The sequence below is a fragment of the Grampus griseus genome (assembly GCF_964374135.1).
Source record: "Grampus griseus genome assembly, chromosome: 9".
Lineage (NCBI taxonomy): Eukaryota > Metazoa > Chordata > Mammalia > Artiodactyla > Delphinidae > Grampus > Grampus griseus.
In genome coordinates, this window is record NC_139003.1 from 46,688,617 (window position 1) to 46,711,803 (window position 23,187).

General features: G+C 44.1%; 1 protein-coding gene across 2 annotated transcripts in view; it reads right to left on the minus strand.

Annotated features, from left to right (window-relative positions):
• The window catches only part of CHN2 (chimerin 2), a gene marked incomplete at its 5' end in the record, with an annotated part of 331,632 nt that overhangs the window by 225,686 nt on the left and 82,759 nt on the right, over nucleotides 1–23,187 (minus strand). Inside the window, one exon of one of the 2 annotated variants that reach the window (XM_082661914.1) lies at nucleotides 1,936–1,974. The exons of the other annotated variant lie outside the window; for it this stretch is intronic. Within the exon in view, the coding sequence (XP_082518040.1) occupies nucleotides 1,936–1,974 (39 nt within the window). The remainder of the gene's footprint in view (nucleotides 1–1,935; nucleotides 1,975–23,187) is intronic. 2 annotated transcript variants of the gene reach the window in all.

The following is a 23,187-nucleotide window of genomic DNA, read 5'->3' on the forward strand; positions in this document are numbered from 1 at the left end:
AGTCACAAGGAGGCCAGTGCACCTGGAGCTGAGTGAGGGGAGGCGAGAGTAGTAAGGTGCAAGGACACAGAAGTAAGAGCCATCAGCAGTCTGGAGCAGGAAGACAATTAGTGGAGTGTGGATTGTGGGTGACAGAAGAAGAAACATGTCTCACGGTGGAGGAAAGTGAGTGATCAGTGTTAGCAAATGCGGCCGAGAGGTCAGGTAAGGTGAGAACAGAGAATGGACCCTTGAAGTTAATGCTGCGGAGGCTGCTGGCGACCCCGACTAGCCGCAGGGAATTCAAGGGAGAGAGGGAGGAAAAGAGTGCACAACGAAGCAGTTACTGAAAACAGAGTAGAGAAATGCAGTGATCGTTGGAGGGGGAAACGATGTCAAGAAAGGTGGTTATTTTTTTTTTTTAAATAAGGAACGTGTACAACTCAATAGCAAAAAGGCAAATAATCTGATGGAAATATCAGCAAAGGACCTGAGCAGATATTTTTCCAAAGAAGACATGCAAACGGCTAACAGGCAAATGAAAAGGTGCGGCACATCACTCATCACCAGGGAAACGCAAAGCAAAACCACAGTGAAATATCACCTCACACCTGTCAGAGAGGCTATTATGAGAAAGACAAAAAGAACAAGCGTTGGTGAGGGTGTGGAGAAAAAGGACCCACCGTGCACTGTTGGTGGGAATGCAAACTAGTGCAGCCACTGTGGAGAACGGTATGGAGGTTCCTCAAAAAATTAAAAATTAAACCAAGACAGGATCCAGCAATCCCACTTCTGGGTATATGTCTGAAGGAAATGAAATCACTATCTTGAAGAGATGTCTGCACTGTCATGTTCATTGCAGCATTATACACAACAGTCAAGACACAGAAACAACTGAAGTGTCCCTCAGGGGATGAATGAATTTTAAAATGTGATATATATATGATACAATATCATTCAGCCATAAAAAAGGAAATCCTGCCACTCTTGACAACATGAATGAAACCTTAAGGAGTTATGCTAAGTGAAACAAGACAGAGAAACAAAAATACTGCATGATCTCATTTCTATGTGGAATCCAAAAAAGTCAAACTCATAGAAACGTGTATAGCATGGTGACTACAGTTATAATACTGTACTGCATACTTGAAATTTGCTAAGACAGTAGGTCTTAAACGTTCTCACTACACACCAAAAAAGGTAACTATGTGAGGTGAGAGATGTGTCAGCTAGTCTTTTTGTGGTCAGCATTTCATGATGTATACACATATCCAACCACTGCGTGGTATGCCTAAAAGTTACCCAATGTTATCTGTCAATTATATGTCAATAAAGCTGGGGGTGGGGAGAGAAAGAGAGAGAGAAAGAGAGAAAGAGAGAGAGGGAGAGAGGGAGAGAGGGAGAGAGGGAGAGAGGGAGGGAGGGAGGGAGGGAGGAAGGAAGGAAGGAAGAGAAAGAAAGAGAGAGAGAGAGAGAGAGAAAGAAAGAAAGAAAGAAAGAGAAAGAAAAAAGAAAGGTGGTTTTTGTCTGATTGATTGATGGTTTTTGTGTTGTCCTGTTTTTTAAATGAGAGAAATAACAGGCTGTTAGTAGGCTGTTAGGAATGGATCCAGTAGAGAGAATCACTGGTGATGCTGGAGAAGAGGACTTGTCAGAACGAGCAGGGGGAACGAGTGGGAGAGGAGAGGATCTAGTGGACAAGGGAACAAGGTTAGCTTGGGCAGCAACAGGAACAAGTCACGGTCTGGCAAAGAAGAGAAGGCAGAGGATCTGGCACCAAGGTTTGCATGCAGATGAGTGCTGGGGGCTCATGCAGATCCTCTCCAGACAGCTCTGTTATCTTCTCAATGCAACAGCTCAGGGGGCCTGTGGTCGGAGAGGAAGACTAAGGTGAGTCATGTAGGGGCAGAGGTGCTGACTCTGAGGGAGGAGGGGCTGCAACATGATCTGACTTACATTTTAGGAGCTCCCTCTGGCTTCTGGGATCAGAATAAAGTGAGGCAAAGGTGGAAACAGAGCAGCCAGTTGGGTGGTTACTGAAATCATCCAAGATGGAGATGAGATGTTTGTGTGGTTTTTAAAAATAGACCAGAGTGGTAACAATGGAAGTGGGAAAACGATCAGATTCTGAATGTATCTGAATACAGGTAAGTATGGCAGAGTCAATGAAGTACAGGGTATTTTATTGTTTTTCTCCCAAACCAATACAACAAAACCAAGACAGGTTATTACAGCATTTAACCCAAAAATCAGTAACACTTCAGCTGCTTTTACTGACACCAATCCAGTTTTTAACCAGCAAAGACTATTCCAGATCTGTGGCAATATCAATAAGTGATGCTGGTGAACACATAAAAATCCACTGGCCTTGTAAAGCATTATAGAAATTGGAGCTGAAGTTAAAAGCAAGGTATCTGTGTCTGTTCCAATAAGCCGATTGTCAAGGATGAATCAATAAATCACAGAATTAGTGTGGAAAAATATTTCAGCCTTTGCAAGATCAAAGAATGGATAGTAAAATATTAACCTGATGTCCTTTTAACTTTCTTTTCTTAATATTTATTAGTGTTTGACCTCCCTTGAAACGAGAGTTCCATTATAAGCTCTTTTGATAAATGGATTGAGAAGTTGCTCAAAGCACTCGGTCCTCACTAAGTATTTTCTATTCACCAGTGAAACACTATTAGTCTGCATTTTACAGTAACTGTCCACAGCATATCAGAAACATGCATCTCTATGCAACACGGAAAAGAACTAAGACGACTGCCCTTTCCCTTCCTCCTCTGCCACTTATAACTACAGTTACAGATAATCTTACAGATAAAGTTGGGATGTACAAATTGTATCACAAGGTGAAAGTGCTGTTATAAAAATGTCCACCTCTGGTCTTCATGAGGCCTATTTTAAACCTATTTCCTCTAATATTTAGGACTTGGAATAACCAAAGTATATGAGGAACCCAGTCTTTCCTTTCAAATTTATAACAGGAAATAATACACATAAAACTTCCAGAGAGTAAAGGGCAGAAACCCCTTTCACTTCTTTCCCTGACTCAAGTTTTGTTTGAGAAGCATTAACTGCTAAATGTTGTCACCCAGATGTTCTGCACCATCCTAGAGGGCATATAAAATAGATTCCTATAAGAATCATGATGTGTTTTTTTTAACAGTAAACACTCTTGTTTATTGCAAATAATCTTAGCCAATAAATGTTATTTATGCTCCATTTAAGAATAAAGATGTTAATCTGAGATCACAAAATGATCTTTTTTTTTTACATCTTATTGGAGTATAATTGCTTTACAATGGTGTGTTAGCCTCTGCTCTACAACAAAGTGAATCAGCCATACATACACGCATGTTCCCACATCTCTTCCCTCCTGCGTCTCCCTCCTTCCCACCCTCCCTATACCACCCCTCCAGGTGGTCACAAAGCACCGAGCTGATCTCCCTGTCCTATGCGGCTGCTTCCCACCAGCTATCTATTTTACGTTTGGTAGTGTATATATGTCCATGCCACTCTCTCGCTTTGTCACAGCTTACCCTTCCCCCTCCCCATATCCTCAAGTCCATTCTCTAGTAGGTCTGTGTCTTTATTCCTGTCTTACCCCTAGGTTCTTCATGACATTTTTTTTTCTTAAATCCCGTATATTCAAAAAGAGTCATGTAGCAAAATGTTCATTGCAGCTGTATTTACAATAGCCCTGAGATGGAAACAACCTAAGTGTCCATCACTGGATGAATGGATAAAGAAGATGTGGCACATATATACAATGGAATATTACTCGGCCATAAAAAGAAACGAAATTGAGCTATTTGTAATGAGGTGCATGGACCTAGAGTCTGTCATACAGAGTGAAGTAAGTCAGAAAGAGAAAGACAAATACTGTATGCTAACACATATATATGGAATTTAAGAAGAATCGTGGTGGTTTTTGACAAACAAATGTCTAGAATTTAATACTAAAGGAAAAGTTAAAGTTGCACAAACATTCAGTTGCAAGGATGTTCACCACCGCATGGTTTATTAGAAAGAAAAACTAGAGACAGTCTAAATATCTAACAATTGGCGACGGGTTAAAAAAAATAAGTACCATTCATGCAGCTGAACTCCCAGAGTGACTAAAAATGATTTCAAGTACTTAAAGATATGGAAATATGTTCACGGTGGATTCTGAAATAAAATTATTATGAATGGTCTGACCACATTTTTGTTAAAAGAAAATACATGTTTACATGTATATATGCACATGGAAGGAAACATGAAGGATGAACATCAAGAGTTATGTGATTATTTCTAAATGAAGGGTTTTCAGGGAGGTTGTCTTTTGTGCTCATCTGTGCTTTGTTCTAGTTTTTCTGTAAGTATCCTTTTATTACTTGTGTAATTGGAAAACTGTCAGTAAAAGTGGCTAAGCATTTATCCATGGTGGACTCCAGTCTCACAAGAATACTGCCTGGCCAAAGGCACCCCTGTGGCTCCTGACCTTGCTTGCTTTTTAGACATGTGGTTATGTCAGTGCTTAAGCCCTAATGTGGCCCACAGATGGCCTTCCATGGATCTGTGACAATCTGCTCAGCAATCAGGCCGACTGTATTCTTCAGGCACCAAGTGCAAGGAAATGAGGAGAGCAACGGAGATTCAAATACCCACAGAACCACAGAGAACAGGCTTTAACCATAAGCTTCAAGGGGGATGTGTCATAGTACCAGTTGCCTTTGCACCAAAGCAACAAAATGTAGCCAGAACATCTATGGGGGATAGAGGGTAGGAGGCACACAGGGGAGACAAGCAAAGCCCCAGAGAGGGAATAAGAACCCAGCACATATTTGGTCAAATGGGCCTTCTGCTATAAAACAGCACAGCACAATTAGGGAAATTCCGGCTAATTTCAGCAACAAGATTCAATACACGGCCCAAGCAATTTCCAAAGACTCCTTTAAATTAAGAACGAGGTCTCCAAAGAACGAAATCCTAATACCTTGAACTTCAAACAAACTGCTTTAAAAGCAACACTGAAAACATCAAACAGAAAGTGGATTAAGTGTAGGCTCCATCTGTAAGAGCCTGCTTAAGACAAACTCAATTACTTGTTCCAAAATGAGATACAGGTTTGTTTGGATTTACTGATACGCTTGTCCCGAGAAATGAGAATGACAGATCTAAGGGGAGAAAGCTTCGGTTCTCTTTCTCAGTCACATTCCAAACCAAACCTCCAGGTAAATGCATCAAGGGGCGGCACAGGACCACATCTAAGGAAAGCCAAGTTCAGCGCAGACTCTTATCTTCTGTGCCATCTATTTGAATATAGAAAGCACGAGGGCGTATTTGCCTCTGGAAATAGTGAGCTCTTCCCCTTGGGATAGTGTTTATTCCAAATTAGTTTTATATTTTCTCTCTGCCATCCACCCTCTGTTGAGTTCTAGAATTTTCTCTTATCCAATTTTGGCCTATCTTCTAGTTCTGAGCAGAGGGCCCAAGCATGTGTGCCCTGCTCCCCTGTTAGCTCACTCATGCCTACCCTCAGTCATGCTGGCCTTTGTGAGGCTGCCAGCATCCCCCTCTCGGAGACATCTGTTGCCTTGCTTAAACCGAGAAGCCTCGGATGCACGTGACAGGGCCGCGCAGCATCCGAGAGTGCCATCTCCACCAAGAGGCGTCTGTCCACCTCGCCTCTCCCCTGCCATTTCCTCCTCTAGCCTGGCCCTCAACAAGTGGCCGAGCCTCACACAAGCTGTCAGGGACAGATGCTATGTGAAAAGAGGAAATTGGACTCAAAGATGCTACAGCTTTTTAAATTAATTCCAACCTAAAAGCCAAATAGCGGGGCACGAAATGAATACTTACTTGCAAGTAAGCGCCACGTTTCAAAAACAAATGCTCGTCGGCAACTTAAGAGCTTTCTCAAGTGTCTCACTGTTCCTCATCCAATGCCTCCTATGATATTTTCCCTTCTGCGGTGGAAAATGCGTTTTACATTGGTACATCGGTATCCTGAGTCTTCTTTTGTTGTTTCCTCCCTTTGCTGTCCCTGGGCTAGTTGAATTGGCAGGAGCCAGTGTGTCCACACACAGCCAAATGCTCGCATCTATTCATCACTCGCCTCCCGGCTCCACAAACGTCCACCGAGTGCCTATGACACGTCAGGCCTGGCTTTACAGTCTAAGAGAAAGGAAGGATAACAGAGTTCTGGCTTCCCTCTTCCCAGCTCCCAGAGCTAATTCTAGTCATTTGCTGCGTCTCCATGTCTTTGTCTCCATTGTCTCTAGTTTACTATTTGTTTGCTACTCTGGTTACCTTATTGTTCCTCTCTGCCTGCTGTCTGCTAATTAAAGCTGACTAGAGGCCCAGGGCCTCTGCTGCAATTCTCAGCCTAAATGGCCAAGATCCTTGTTGATTACCAAGGACCATGAGGACCTAGGGAGATGGCACATGGATTTTTAGAGAGAAGAAATTAGAGGAAAAAAAAACCCAAAACAAGACAAAACAAAACTCCTCAGATCCAGATGGATAAACCTTAAAATATATACTACCAATTCCAAAGGTAATCGCAAAATACAGATGGGTCTCATTAAGATTTATCATTTTTCTCACTTCTTTTTCATCATTTCACCTACACAGAAAATTAAATCTATTATTTAAGTGCTTAAGAAAGTTTCCATACATTTCAAAATCAATAAGGAGGGAACCTTAGATATCACCTTGCCTGTTTCACAGACCAGGAAACCGAGGAGAATAACTTGTCCGAGACCACAGAGCCAGGTATTTGCTGAGGCCAAGGTAGATTCCCAGGTTTTCTGATTTGTTCCCTACTCCCTCCCACCCGAAGCCCCAGCCAACTACCCTCTTCTGCATTTAGCATGTTCTATTATATGAACATTTTACAATATTTCATGAATTGGGGATAAAGAAGGTAAAGCATATACTTGCTATGAAAATCTGATGACAATGTTTGGAGTTTTCTTAGATAATCATGACCTGCAGTATTTTTAAAAGAATTTCTGAAAAGTAATTTCAAACAAACGCTACCAAAAAGATGGGAAGGAGAAGGAATTAGGCTGTTCCGAGATCATACTCACCAATGGATAACAATCAGGAAAGGAATATCTGACTCTGCCTTATTTTTATTTTAGTCTCATTAAGGAAGACAAAACTTAAACTTGAGTAAGACACTGAATCTACTAGTTAGGACTCTTTGGGTTAAGTGACCAAAACCAAAATCCAAATTAGCTAATTACAAAAAGAGACTATACTGTTCTTAGAACTGAAAAATTGAGAGGAGCGTCTGATTTCAGGCTTGGCTGGACACAGAGCTCATATCGTGGCAAACACTTGTATGGTCCATACCAAATGCAGGGTACTGTTCTCAGCATTTCACACAACTCACCTAATCCTCACAATAACTCTGTGAGTAGCTATTATAATGATTCCCATTTTACAGATAAGGAAACTGAGGCACGGAAGCTAACTTGTCCTGAGTGACCCTGACAGTAAATGGAAGAGCAATTCAAACCCAAACAATCTGGTTTCAGAGCCTAGATTTTAATCGGTGCCTTCCCACATGACCATGATCCAGTTTTGCTCTATCTTTCAACTCCACCTCCTCTGTGGTTCCTTCTCTTTGAGTTTCTCCCTTCCTGGAAGCAGACAGCCAAAACAGCTTAAGCCTCAAATCATGACAATTCCAAGTCTAGTGAAAAAGACCAAGGGTTTCTTTCCAGAAATCCCAGGAAAAGTCTCCCTGCATCTCATTGACTTAACCCAAACACAGGAGAGTGTCAATGTTTTGATTGGCCAGACAAACCCGGGTCACAGATCCCCACGGAGCAGAATGTGGAGTCAACTCCACCAGAAACATCTGGACAGAAAGTAGGTGAGGTGAGTACACCTCCCTCCCCAGAGAAACTGCAACAGTTATCAGAGATGGTGACTGAAATACCGGGTAGTGTAAACAATAGGTGAACATCACATTGTAAAATTTTACCACAATAATTAGAATACTTCATTTTCAATTATCTGATAGAAGCTCTTGGTCTTTGGGTATCACAGTTGTCCTATGAGACCTGTGGCAACTTTCATTTTTATAAAGGGGAAAGGTATATAAAAAAATGAACCAAGACAGGACCATCATGATTAATTTTCTATTCATGGACTACCTCCACCAAGCCCATTCACATCAGTTTTTATGATTCCTCAATGAATCATGAAATCAGAGAATCTTCACTTGGCGGGGGATATCGGCATGCATCCACTCCAAGGGCCCGCATGGAGCAGAGGCTGTTCCCAGTGCCACCAAGGACCATGTCCTCCACGTTAGCAGGCTGGTCTATTTCTCACGTTGCCCTGCTTTCATGTACGGCATAGCTGATACAGAAAGTGCAAAAGGACCGGCAAAAAAGGCTGATGCTGCAGACACCTGCACTTATGCCGTGGCAACCACGCTCATCTTATCCTCCATCTCTCTCATCATACCATCCCCACGTACAAACCTTGCCTCTAACTGCACACATCTCAGCTTGCCCTGCTCTTCATACCAGAGCCACTAGCCTACTTACAGAAAAACACTTAGGATTGGCTCTTCCTCTGAAATAAAAATGAACTCTGCCTCAATTTTTAGGCACCCCGAGATCCACTGTTATCCTCTAAAGAGTCTTTATCTTTCCCCATGCGAATCTGAGTGGAAACAAACAAGATGAGAGAGAACAGAGTTGTGGGAAGAAATGTTTATCTCAGGAGGACCAAACTACAGATCGGCGGGTAAGAGGCACCACTGGGGAAAGGTGCTGCCGAGTGTTTGTGACTGCTCACTGGGAGCTCTTGTGACCTCCTGGCTCGGGAGGTCAGAGAATTCAATACCTGTACCTGGACTCCAGGAAATTTTTTTTTTTTTTTTTTTGCGGTATGCGGGCCTCTCACTGTTGTGGCCTCTCCCGTTGCGGAGCACAGGCTCCAGACGCGCAGGCTCAGCGGCCATGGCTCATGGGCCCAGCCGCTCCGCGGCACGTGGGATCTTCCCGGACTGGGGCACGAACCCGTGTCCCCTGCATCGGCAGGCGGACTCTCAACCACTGCGCCACCAGGGAAGCCCCAGGAAATATTTCATTACATTTCTGAGGGTACCTTTATGAGTTGAATAACTGCCAGTAGGTGATACAATGAGTTGGACTGGTAACTGTTTGAAAGACCCAAACACTGGGAGTAGGCCATCAATAGGATGCCAGAGGACTATGACCTTAGCTCTGTCCAGTTCCAAAATTCTGTCAATAAGCCCAATGAGGATATTTATGGCATACTGATCAAGTTGAGAGTTGAAGTGATGCTGGGAAGAAGAGTAATGTGGTTGGATGACCTAATTAGGATCAAGCAAGATATACACCAGATCCCTGATGAGACAATGGTGATGCATGTTAAGCCTGTGTTTGGGTTAAAATAAACACACACAAGTCAACTGTTGTGGAGACACACCTTAGCAGCCCCATGTGTGAAAAAGGAGCTTTGGTTGACACTACGAGCGATATGAGTCAACTCTGCACTGTGGTTGCCAAGAAGCTACTGTGGTCTGATGCTGCACTGATGAAACAGAACATCTTACTGTGGCTGGTGTGAGGCGAGCTGGAGTTCATGTGAAGCAGACCACACCACGAGTTCTGCGCTTAGTTCCTGACCTTACTCTAAGAGAGACATAAATGAACTGAAGTTCAGGAGAGAAGTGACCATTATGGCGAAGGGACTGGAAACACCTAGGAGGGCATGGAGATGTTTTGCATGGAAAAGAGAAGGCTTATGTGAAACTGGAGCGCTGTCTTTGATGATATGATAAGCAGTCTTGAGAAAGAAGGGATCCATTTGTTCTGTGCAACACCTGTGGCTGCACCTAAACCAATGGCTGGAATTTTAGAACAGGTTTTAATGCAACAGAAAGAAAACTTTCCAGAGGAATGGTCCCCGGATTGAAAGAAAAGTTTAGGGAGGCATTCAAACAGAAGTCAGCAGATGACAAGGATGTGGTCGAGGGAAATATAAAGACCAGATGCGTTGTTGGATCAGACCAGTGGTTCTCAAACTGTGTTCCTCAGAAGTGCCTCAGGGCAGAGGAGACAGAAGCAGCTGTCTGCTTGTGCCTCCATTATGACACAAGTTTCCTGCTCCCACACCCCATTTTAAGCAGAGTACCTCCCCTGACCTGTTCACACACGCTTCTGCTGTGAGGGAAAGGCTGTATTAAGCCACAGGACTGGACGATCTCAAAGGTCCCTGTTTAACTCTCAGGTTCCAGGAATCAGTGATTTCTGAGATATGACTTCTCCTAAGAGGCAGACTAGAGTAGTGGGGAAACAGGTGAACTCTGCAGCCAGAATCATGCGGTTCGAATCCCAGCGCATTCATTTCCTATTGCTGTGGAACACATGAACACAACACGCCCTTACCAGCTCAAGTCTCTGCAGGACAGAAGTCCAGGCAGAGCTTAACTGGGGACTCTGCTCAGGGTCTCACAAGACTGAAACTGAAGTGTCAGCTGGATTGTGCTCCTTCCTTGAGCTCAGGGTCCTCTTCCAAACTGGCAGAACTCTTGTCCCCGAGGCTGACGGCCGAGCGCCTCACTTCCTTGCTTACTACTGGCCAGGGACCACTCTCGGCTCCTAAGGCCACTCTCTGGTTCTTGCCATGTGACTCCCTCCATAGGCTTTCACAGCCTGACTGTGTGCTGCTTTGAGGTCAGCAGAAGACTCTCTTGCTTTAATTCTGTCTCTTCAGGAAAAGCCTGGACCCTCTTATAAAGGGTTTGCCTGATTAGGTCAGGCCCACCCACCAAAATCTCCCGCCTGATTAATTCAAATCAACTCATAAGAGACCTTACCTGTATCTGCAAAAATCCCTTCCTGCCTGCTATATAATGGAACCCATTCAAGAGAGTGAAATTCCATCATTCTTATAAATCCTGTGCATACTGAAGGGGAGAGAATTCTCCAGGGTCTGTGCACTAAGGGGTGGGAATCTTGGGGGCCATCGTAGAATTCTGCCAATCACATGCAGCTTTTGCACTCACAGCTTCTGACCTTGGGCAAGCTGCTCAGCCTCTCTCTGCAACTCAGTTACTTCATCTATTAAGTGGGGATAATGATTCCTTAAGGGGTTGTTAGAAGGGTTAAATGAATTCATACATAAAGCACTTGGAACAGGAACCTGGCATCAGGTTCACCCGAGCAAAGTTATAAGGTATTGTCATGCGGGAATACATGGTATCCTTTGGAAGGACTGGACCCGGTGGCGGTCAGACATCCTATGGTCAATGAGCTCTCAGGCAGAAGCTGCTAAAGTGGGTCAGATTCGCAACTTCATGGAGAGATGGCTTCTGTTTTCTCTCCGATGGGCCAGCTCTCCTCTTTGCTGCCACTTTCACTATTTGGCTTTAATTTCCTTTGCCACTTTGGGTGTCCATCACCTGCTGTTATTCTTCCTCTTCTCTGTGTGTGTGGGTTTTTTCTTTCAGCCTTTTCTTCTTTCTCTGTTGCTTCTTTCATTATTCTCATTTTTTACACTGGCAAGATTTGCTATTATTAGCCCAGCAAATAAGACTATGTCTTTCCTTCAGATCAGCTAACATTCTATCATGTGATCCTTTTTGTTAGTATTCACTACTCATCAGCTCTTAAAAATATTTTTTTGTGTTTGCTATTGTTTCAGATTCCTGAAGTTATGAAATTTTGACTCATTTTCTCTTTAGTTAAATTTTCTCCTTTACCAAACAGATAGACAGAAAATAACGTTTCACCCTTCAAAACAATTCAACATCAGAATTTCCTTTTAATAGAAACCCTCCCCCACAGTACAGTTAAAACATTGTTAATTTTTATAACAATTCATTTTCAAAAATTACAATTCATTTTCAAAAATAGGAGGGTTTCAGGAACCCTCCTATTACGCTAAGGGAATCAGCCCTGGTTTACAACCAGTTTGCCAATGAAAACTGTGAGAGGCTAGCAAAGGAAAAAGGCAAAGCAATGTCAGTCTGCCAAAGTCCATGGAAACAGCTAACACAGCTATGGCTGTCGGCAGTATTTCAAAATACAATACATTGCAGCCCTGTGCCCTGCACATAGTAGGTACTCAGCAGACATTTCTTGAGTTGAATTGAGGATCTGTCCCACTAAAAGACTACCATGGATCCACTTAATTAGTGTCCTTTCTTCTCCCTGATACCTGACTCCAATGTAAAATAGAGTTTTCAAAACAAACAGAAGAACCAGTAGTAATGAACACAGAAGGCTTGTATGGACAAACGAGCTGAGATCATTATCATGCAGCCGCTCCCCAGCGCTAGCATCAGCGCCTCAGCTCCACCTCAGATCATCAGGCATTAGGTTCTCATAAGGAGCATGCAACCTAGATCCCTCGCATGCGCAGTTCACAGTAGGGTTCCCGCTCCTATGAGAATCTAATGCCGCTGCTGATCTGACAGGAGGTGGAACTCAGGCGGTAGCGTGAGTTCTGGGGAGCGGCTGTAAATACAGATGAAGCTTCGTTGGCCCGCCGCTCAGCACCTGCTGTGCTGCTGCTACCGGTCCGTGGCCCGGGGTTTGGGGACCCCTGTCTTAGAGGCCATGGGTGGACAGGGTTCTAAGGGGTTGCCCCATTATGTGTAACCATCACTTTCCATGGTGTTGACAGCAAGCTGTAGAGCTACTGTGTAGGGAGGCACAGGGATGAGGACGCTGTGAAAGTATAGACCCCTTCTCAGCTCACATTTAAAGTAATGTTTAAACACATTACTTCACAGGACTCTCCTAACCATGGGAGATCTTGCTGATAAGAACAGAACTTGGTAAAATCACCAAGATGAGAAATTTGCTCATCATTATCAAAATTACAAATACACATTGTCTTTGATTTAGCAATCCCATTCCTAGGGATTTATCCTATAAAGATACTTGCATATGTGGAACTGATACAGCATTGTTTATAATAGCAGAATACTGGAAACAACCTAAATGTCCATAAATATCAGGTCACTTAAGTAAAACTGTGCTGTATAATGGATATATTTTGTTATGTGAAAAAAGCAAGGTAGAGAACAGTGAAAAGCATGCTACAATTTTCACAAGAAAGAAAGGAAGGAAGGGAGGAAGTGAGAAAGGAAAAAAAGAAAGAAAGGGAAAGAGAAAGAAAGAAAGAAAGGAAGGAAGGAAGGAAGGAAGGAAGGAAGGAAGAAAGACACGTGCATGTGCACATACACGCACACAGATACACACACACAGTGATAGGTTGTACATGCAAAGAATACCCCAGTAAGGGCACACAAGAAAATAGTAACACTGGTATCTTCTGGGAAGAGGAATTGGGGACTGGGGACAGCATGGAAGGGAAACTCACTATTTACACTTTCAGGAATTTTGTACCATCTGAATATATTGCTTATTCAAAATATACAATTTTTTAAAGCATCAAGGTTGTCAGTTTAAGTGTTAAATTATATAATATGTGTAAGGGGTTATAAACAATAAGTCCTATACATGCCTTAGTTATTGCTAAGGTTCTTATCAGCCACTTTTCAAAAATATTTTTAACTGAAGTATAGTTAATTTACAATGCTGTGTTAGTTTCAGGTGTACATCAAAGTGATTCAAAGTTATATATACATTCTTTCTCAGATTCTTTTCCCTTATAAGTTATTACAAGATACTGAGTATAATTTCCTGTGCTACACAGTAGGTCCTTGTTGTTTACCTATTTTATATATAATAGTGTGTATATATTAATCCCAAACTCCTGATTTATCCCTCCCCCGTTTCCCCTTTGGTAACCGTAAGTTTGCTTTCTATGTCTGAGTCTATTTCTGCTTTCTAAATAAGTTCATTTGGATCATTTTTTAAGATTCCACATATAAGTGATCTCATATGATATTTGTCTTTGGCTTACTTCACTTAGTATGATAATCTCTAGGTCCATCCATTTGCTTCAAATGGCATTATTTCATTCTTTTTTATGGCTGAGTAATATCCTATTATCTATCTATCTATCTATCTATCCATATATATATATATATATATCACATCTTCTTTATCCATTCATCTGTCGATGGACATTTATTACAGGTTGCTTCTATGTCTTGGCTTTTGTAAATAGTGCTGCTATGAACATTGGGGTACATGTGTCTTTTCGAATTATGGTTTTCTCTGGCTATGTGCCCATGAGTGGGATTGTTGGATCATATGGTAGTTCTATTTGTAGTTTTTTGAGGAACCTCCGTACTATTCTCCATACTGGTTGCACCAATTTACTTTCCCACCAACAGTATAGGAGGGTTCCTTTTTCTACACATCCTCATCCACTTTTTTTGAATGAAGACATTGAGACTGAGGAAGGTAAACAACTTGCCCACAATCACACAACTAAAAACGACATCTGTTTCCAAGTTTATTGCTGAATGTCTGTCTCCTCTGCTAAACTATAAGCAACAGAGCACAGGAGCCACATCTACACCCAGTGCCCAGTAGACTGTCTTGCACTCAGTAGAATATCTGTTCAATTAGTAAACGAAGAAACAAATGAATGGAGTCTTATACCCTGAATGGTAGGAGTAATGGCAAGGTTCCAGGGTAAATATTTAAGACATCCTGAAGCTCATCTAGTGGTACATCTTAGTTCAGTCCCAGGTGTAAACAGATCCCCTTGCTCTCCTCAACACTGCCCCAATTCATAACTGATCCAGAAATCAGGTCTGCTCTGTTGGTACTTCCTCTACTTAGTTCCTTAAATGCTGGTGTTCCCTGGGGTTATGCTATAGACCTGTCCTGTTCTCTTACCATCCCATCTCTTCCCTTCCCTTCTCTTATCTCTCACACACTGTAGTTAACTCATTCACTGCCATGGATTTAATTACTGACCATGCATCATTTTTACCTCCAATTTCCCTCTTCAGTTTCAGCCCACATGACCCACAGACTAATGGGAAACCCCAAACTGTATGTTCCTCAGACTCCCTAAACTCAACAGGCCCCAATCCCAACCCCTTAACTTCCCCACCCCTCTAAAACACCACTCTTTCTTCTATCTTTTTAATTATAAAGAACTCCTCACTTGCCTTCATTATCCAATCACATCTCTTGAGCACAATCGTACATTCTTACTCCTTCTCATCCTAGCTTCCACATTCTTAGTTGAGAACCTCTTTATTTTTACAACAGCTCCTAATAGGAAGCCCCTGCTTCCTTCCTTACCTCCCACCCCAATTCAGGATCCCCACGGCTACCAGAAGCTCTTTCTAAAACAAAAACTGGATCGAATTATCCCTCTATTTAAGAGGCTTGTATTGGCCCAAATTGCCCATTAAAGTTGGCACTGCCAGACTGCTTTACATGTCCCTTTGCCCCTTTCCAGACTCCACTCCCACCATTCCCCCAGGAACCACACACTCCAGTCACACAGTCGCATCCCATTCCTGCCTTGACACGCCGGGCCCTCTCCCAGGAATGCCTTTCCTCCTTTTCCTGGTGGGGAAATTTATTCAAACAACTCAACTCGCCTCTCACTCCCTGGGAGAAGCTTTCCCTGTAACCTCAGGCATTGAGTCCAGCCTCTCCTCCCACAGAGCTATGTACACGCCTCTCTTATGGCACGTCTGATATGGTTATAGAGTTATTTGTTTATGTGATGGATTCTCTCATGAGGATGGGAGCCTTATCCTGTATCCCTGACACATGGAACAGACTAAGGTCTCAATAAATGTTTGTGGAACAAATGCATTTCGATGTCTAAACAACTAACTTACAAAAAGACTTTGTGTACATGAACTGTTAATATCTTAGGTGTCACCTATATTAAGAGTTTTCTTTCAGTCGGCATTTTTGTGGTGTCTCTTACACCCCGTCACCAAGGACAAGTTGACATGAGGGGAGATGAGGAAAGCAGGCTATTTTTAGGTGGTCGGGGCATAATTCCGATCGCCACAAGCAATTCTGCAGCTTTATCTTCTAGTTGTCCTTTTGACTTTGTAAATAATCACAACTCACAATTTCAGGAATACTCTATTAATATTCCATGAAAGAAAATTAATTGATATACTGAATTCCTCCGGCGAAAATGATGCTATTACTCAAACTACAAGCACTGGGCAGACGTGGAAGGTCAATTGGAAAAGGAAAGAAGTGGGGGTCTGGGTGAGGAGAGTGTGGGGCCACACCTCCCTGGGAGATGGCTCTGGGGGGAGACGGGGGTCGGGGTGCAGGGTGCTGGGGCAGAAAGGGGAAGCATGATCACACGGGGCAGTCCTCCTGTCAGACAGGTGGCAGCCTCGTGGGTCCAGCTAATCTTCCTAATTACAGAGGACCTGGCCGCCAGCCAAGAAAAAGAGGGGCAATTTTAACTCCTCGTGGAGAAGGGCTAGCAAGCCAGAGTCTAGATTTTAATCGGTGCCTAACATCCCCGCCTAACAGGGATGGTTCATGGCAGGATTTCAGACCTGAGGGGAGGTGGGAGTCCTTGACAAAAAAGACAAATCATAGACACTGGGCCGACACCTCCAAGCCTGCAGGAAGGCAGTGGATTGAAGGGTTTATGGGTGCCCAAGGGGAACAGATACCATACCACAGATACCAGGTCCACAGAAGCAATATGAGTTCTAATTTCGCTGGCGATGGATAGAATCTACTAAGGAACTGACTGACTTGATCAAGCGTTGGCACACTATGGCTCGTGGGCCAATTCCAGCCAGCCACCTGTTCTTACAGATAAAGTTTTACCGAAACACAGCCATGTTCCTTTGCTCATGTGTTGTGTATGGCTGCTTTTACTCCACGAAGGCAGAGCTGAGTACTTGTGACAGGGACCATATGGCCCTGCAAAGCCTAACACATGTGCTATCTGGCCCTTTACAGAAAAACTTGGCCAACTTTTGGTCCAGACAATGCCCAGGCTGCCCCTCAGACCAACTGAAATCAGAATCTCTGGTGGCAAAACCCAGGCATGGGTACTTTTTAAAGCTTCCTGAGTGATTTCAGCGTGCAGCCAAGGTTGCAAACCACTGGTCCAGTCTGATGAAGCAACTCTGAGAAGCAGCTGAACACAGAATAAGATTTCATCTTAGCTGAATAAGTCACAGGGAAGGGTGGTCCAGAGCTTGAGCTCTGGGGAAGAAAGGCCTAATCTGCATCCTCACTCTGTCATTTATCAGCTATCTAACCTAGACAGCTCGACCCCTCAACACCTCAGTTTCTCCACCTATAAGATGGGCATAATAACACCTACCTCACGGGGTGGCTAAGAGGATTACAGGAAAGAATGCTTGTAGAGCTTTTAGCACTGAGCCTGGCATATGACTTGATAAAAGGTAGCTAAAATAGGGGATGGGCAAGAGCTGGGCTGAGAGGCTGACTTTATCCTGGCTTAGAGCAGCTGGAGGAGCTGGAGAAATTCTCAGGGCTGCCACATGTGGTGTCCAACGAGAGATGTTCATGTTGGAGGCTGAGCAATGTTTTAAAGACGCTCCTGTGCATGTGTGATGACCCAGCCTGTGTTGGGGGGCGTGGTCCTGGAGAGCTCGAGGGACGCCCATGGCTAAACTCTGCCCATATCTCCCCTGCTCCTGGGGCTCCCCGTTTTGGGCCCTGGCTCACATTCTGGATGCCAGCAGAATCTCCCTGCAAGATTCTGGTAGCTCCTAGCGAATGCTTTTTAGAGACCTTGATACTAAAACCTGAAACCTGCTGCTTGGACCGTACACTGGGCTGTGGTAGGCGCCTGACACCTACCCTGCAGACTCCTGCTTCCTGCCCACCTTGGGCCTGCCTCCGTGCCAGTCTGGGTTTGACATCAGTCTGCCAAACTCGTACCCAGGGAACACAAGGAGGACTCCGGTCTGCTACACACAGAGGACTTCTCTTTGGGGCAGACTATCTGGCTCCTAAAGATGCTCCAACAATACCTGTCCTCGACCATCCAATTAACAAGTAAAGGACACGAACGCTGCAGAATTCTTGGGACTGCCTGCTCAGCTAATGACCTACACTGAGCAGGGAGAGTGGTCCTGCATTTCACAGACAGGCCTGAGTCTTGTTCAGAGTTGGTGACCTCTCCCATCCAGTGTAAAGATGGAAGGCTCCTCAGAGGCATGACCAGAGTTCTTGGGAGTGCTGGCAGGGTTTGGAGACCCACCAACTCAAGAAATGGTAAACCATGACCTTCATCCCCTGAGCCAGGGGCATGACTGCTTGCAGTTGGCCATCTCTTCCTGCACATTGGCTTAAGGCTTGGGGTAGAACAGGATCAAGCTGTGTGGCTAGTTTCAGAAAAGCCTGGCCAATACTATCATGAATGTAATACCTGCGTAAGGAATGGTAGCTTAGCACCATTCCAGGCCCCTAGCCATGGGGCCCTGTCCTGAAACCGGGCATCACATATGACGATCTAAAATAGCTTGGAGTCAAGCCATGGTTCAGGGACAGCCCCTCAACACAACTGGAAAATCCAAGGACCAGTCAATGAGAAGATCTAATTGTAATGGTAACAATGATACTAATGGCTTCCATTTTTGGCGGGCTTACTAAGTGCTTGGTAATTTATTTATTTATTTATATGCAATTTCTTGTTTATTCTTTAAAAAAAAACTTTTTTTGATGTGGACCATTTTTAAAGTCTTTATTGAATTTGTCACAGTATTGCTCGTTTTGGTTTTATGGCCACAAGGCATGTGGGATCTTAGCTCCCCAACCAGGGATTGAACCTGCACCCGCTGCACTGGATCACCAGGGAAGTCCTAACTTCTCATTTATTCTTTACAACCATCCTACGAAGACTCGGAGAATTAAGTGCCGGCACAGCCACATAGCTTTTAAGTGGCAGGACTGAGATTTGAATCCAGGTCTCCTGACTCTAAAGCTCCCGCTCTATATTACTAACTTACAGAGCCTCCCCAGAAAGACCTAGTTATGCCTCTGCTGTGGCATAATCTTGTCCCACCAAATAGCTTTGGACTGAGACAGGGAAAAAATACCCATGCCCCATGAGGCAGCCTCCAGCCCCTTTGAGAAAGGGGCTGCACTTCTCTACTCTGGAAGTTTCTACCTCATGTCTGGGGCTCACCTCTGCCTTTTTCCTAGGGTCTCAGGGTCCCTTCAGAAACTGCCTGTGGATTTCTGTTCCAGGCCTCTCCTCACACTGGCCCACGTGGCTGCTCCTTGGAGAGCGCTTAGAGCCTTGCATCTGATCTCCCGCGTTTCTCAAGAATTGATTCTTGGCTCCAGCCCTGGGTTATGTCTGGTCAACGATTTACTCACCTAAGAAGCAGCGAGCTCCTCTCCCCAAATAGTTCTGATAAAGCATCATATCTTTCATCTAAAGAGAACAAAAGATCTAATTCTTTCACCAGCAGAGCACAACACTGCCCTGCTGAGCTCAAACTCGGATGTTTCCCCGTCCGCCTCCTGGACCTCTAGCCCTGCTCCTACACTGGTTAAGGGTGCTGACTGGGGACCCAGCCTGCCTGGGTTCAACCCTGGCCTAAGTGGCCCTGGGTGAACTCTCAATTTCACTTTCCACATGTGCAAACTGGGAATAATAACATCACTTCTTTAAAGGGGCAGTGGTGAGGAGTGACACAATATATTACCTGTAAAGTACTTAGCTCGGTGCTGACACAAGATAAATACTAACTCTTATTGCCCGTTGTGACTATATTGCTGTTTCTCCTCTGGTTGTTTTTATATATTCACTTAATTGAAATTAACTGCCCTACTTTCAAAACAGTACAGAAAATCCCATGTCACTGCTCCAGGACTGGAGTCTTACACATGGAAAAACACCCAGGTTCAAAAACTGTTCTATTAACTTGGCCCCCAAATAGAGTACATTACTTTTAATGGCACTTGACAGCTTCTCCAAGACTTGACCATAAATTCTCTAACCTAATCCCCACACCAACAGGCAAAATCTACTTTGCAGATGAGGAAAGTGAGTTTCAGAAGTGTCTAATAATAAATAATAGTAATACTAATAAGATGATGATGATGACTAACATTTATTTTGTGCTTCCTATGTGTTGTACACTGCTGTAAGAAGCATCTATGTATGCTATCTTTCAATTTTCAAAATCACACTATGAGAGAAGTGTTATTGTTATACCCATTTTACAGATGGGGAAACTGAGATGCAGAGATTAAGTAATCCTCTAAGGGGTCAGGGATCACAGAGATCGTGGGAGTTGGCTAATTCCAATTCCCTAGTGGGGTGTCTGAGCTCCACAGCTAGGTCTGGCAGAGGACACAAGAGAGACAAGACCCATGGGCCTTTGCCATGGTGACACTGTTCCTACCCTGCACCTCCCTCCCATGTATACACACTGCACACACTCACACACACACACCCTGGCCTTCACAGTGGATGATCTCTAACTCTCCTTCTCACTATACAATTCTGTGATTATAACTGAGTCTACAGAGACTATCCCACTGCCAGTTTTGGACAGGTCAGAGCAACGATGCATGTAGTTTTCCCAAGGGACAGAGAATGAAGCTGAATATTTTCCTAGCCACATTAGAAATGGTGTTCCTGCTTTAGAACAACATAAAAATGTGTTTTATTTTTGTCTTTTAACGGTCTTTCTTTGATCTGCACGTTGGCTGCAGACTGGCTGTATCCATTGTGCTGTATCCACCGTCCTTTTCTGGCTGGCCGAGTCTGGGCCTGAGCAAAGCTAGATCACAGTCCTTATAAATCATCACCTTCCATCCATGCTCATCTTGCTGGTGTCACAGCTCTGTCACTGTCTTGATTAGTGCAGGAAAAAGGGAGTCACGATTAAGTGAGATAAATCTGCTGCCCAGAAAACACCAGATGAGTCAGTAAACTGCCCAGATATTGGTCACTTGGAAAGCAGATTTTAGTTGCCCCCGGGCCCTGAAACACAAACCTCAGAGAGGCTGTGAAGCAGCTGCTCCTCTCTTAAAAAGCTTGCAGTAATTGTGGAAAGGAAAAACGTCTGTGTTGCCCAGACTAAGTGGGGCTCGTAGCATTTGAGGTTCACGTTTTGAAAAGTGTGGAAGGGAGACTGTCTCATGCTCTGGATTATCATTTTTGCCAGTCAATGAGCAAGAACTCGGCCAGATTGCCCGATGGAACATTCAGCGTCGATCTTATTCTAGCTTGTCTCTGTGATGCTTTGTGGAATGTTCACAGGCACTGTTCAAATGACAAAAGCTTGAAAAAGAATTATCCGCTTGGCTCACCATTACCCACTTTCTGCTAATGCAGAAATGTCGTCATGCAAGATGGCCACATGTTAAACACAGAGAGAGGCGCGTCTCTGGGAGCTGGCACCTAGGGAAGCAATTCTCAAAGGATGGTCTGGGGAGCCCCTGGGCATCCCTGACACCTGGGACCTGAGAGGTCAAGACTATTTTCATAAAAGCACTGAGACATTATTTGACTTGTTCACTCTCATTCTCCCTCAAGTGTAGCGTTTTCCAGAAGACACATGACATGGGATATAGCATCAGATCGGACGCATGAGCAGATAAGAGAATCCAACCATCTCCCACTAAGCCAGACACGACAGAGATTTGCAGCAAAGTAAAACAATGACATTATTCTCAATAATTATTTTCATAAAACATAGTTTTTGTAGAAAATAATTTATGTTAACATACATCTGGCATATTGTTTGAAATAAATTGACAAATTAGTTTTTACATTTCTCAGTTTTAATTTCTAATATGGTTAATACTGATTGCTATAACCCACAGAAAAGTATTTGGGCCCCTCAATTTTTAAAAGAATGACAAGGTTCTGAGCCCCAAAAGCTTGAGAACCACTGACCTAGAAGCATCTGATAACTTTATTTTCCCCTCAGCGGAAGCAGTCCTTCCTTCTCAGCTCAGCAGCCAAGCATCCACCCGCTTCAGACTCACCACTTTCTGGGTCTTGGATGCAGGCTGTCTCCATTACCTGCCTTGCTCCAAATCCTTACCGTTGACTTGTCTTTGTTCTGCCCATGACACGGGACCAGGAGAGTCCCAGTTGTTCATCCTCCCTGGCAAGTCTCTTAGCTCTCAATCAGGCAGTGTCCACATGCATATGAGGACTGCCACTTCTGCCTGGACTGTCAACCCACAAACGCTGGATGGGGGCTGGGGAGACAGATGCACTTCTATGGGTTGACAGTGGGAGGGAGCTGCGTCTAGACTGGGGAGATCAAGACCCTGAGTCCGGACTGCAGAGACTGGGAGGGAGCCCCGTGCCTGTGGTGAGCGGCAGGCAGTACCATACAGATCAAGGGTCCCCTCCATGTGCGAAAAACCTTATGACTGACACCAAAGTCACAGGCAGGGCCATGTTCTCTGCAGGACCTCAGAAGCCCTGTCCTCTATCTCTCTCCTGCAAATCACAGTAAAGTATTCACTTCAATCTAAGCCACCTAAAAACAACAATCACTGACACTATGTAAAGTGCTGGTGGGGAGAAGTGCAAAGATTCATAAGAAATGCCCCCTCTCTGCCCTCTAGGAGCAGGACAAACCTGTACTGGAGCTTCGTATTAGCAGCAAAATGATCAGACTTGAGTTTTTAACTCATGTCTCTTACCTTGCCTGTTTTCTAGAAACTGCACACGGAGAAAAAGCAAAGCTGCTAGAGAAAATGGAGAAACAAAAGCCCTAAATAATTCTCAAGACTGGATAATCAACATCTGAAATACAAGAACTGATTCTGTAGAAGTCGTCACTCTCTCTTTTCCTCTTTATAAATGTTATTTCCAAACCTCAAATTCAATTGCTGGCCTGGACAGAAAGAGATTTCCGATCAAACTAAAAATTCCCGTGTCTGACCTGGTTATGCTCTGGTCCCCAGGCAGGATTCACCCACAAGGCTCTTCAGAGGCATCCAGCTAAAGGACTGCCCAGCCTGGAGGGCATCTTAGAAATGGAAGGGGACTTGGAACATTTTTGAATTGCAAAATGCTTCATCTTTAAAGTAGGCTCTAGAATCATGAAGTTCTATGTTAAAATGGGCAGCCTAATCACTACCTGCTTATTTAATGGGGCCAGAAGCAAACACCCAGAGGGCTTTCACTAATGTGGACAACAACCTGTGGCTCAAACTTGTCTGCCTGCTGTCAGAGTCAGGCAGGGACCTGCCACAGCCCAAGTTAAAATGTACTTGATTAGGGAGCTTCCCTGGTGGCGCAGTGGTTGAGGGTCCGCCTGCCGATGCAGGGGACACG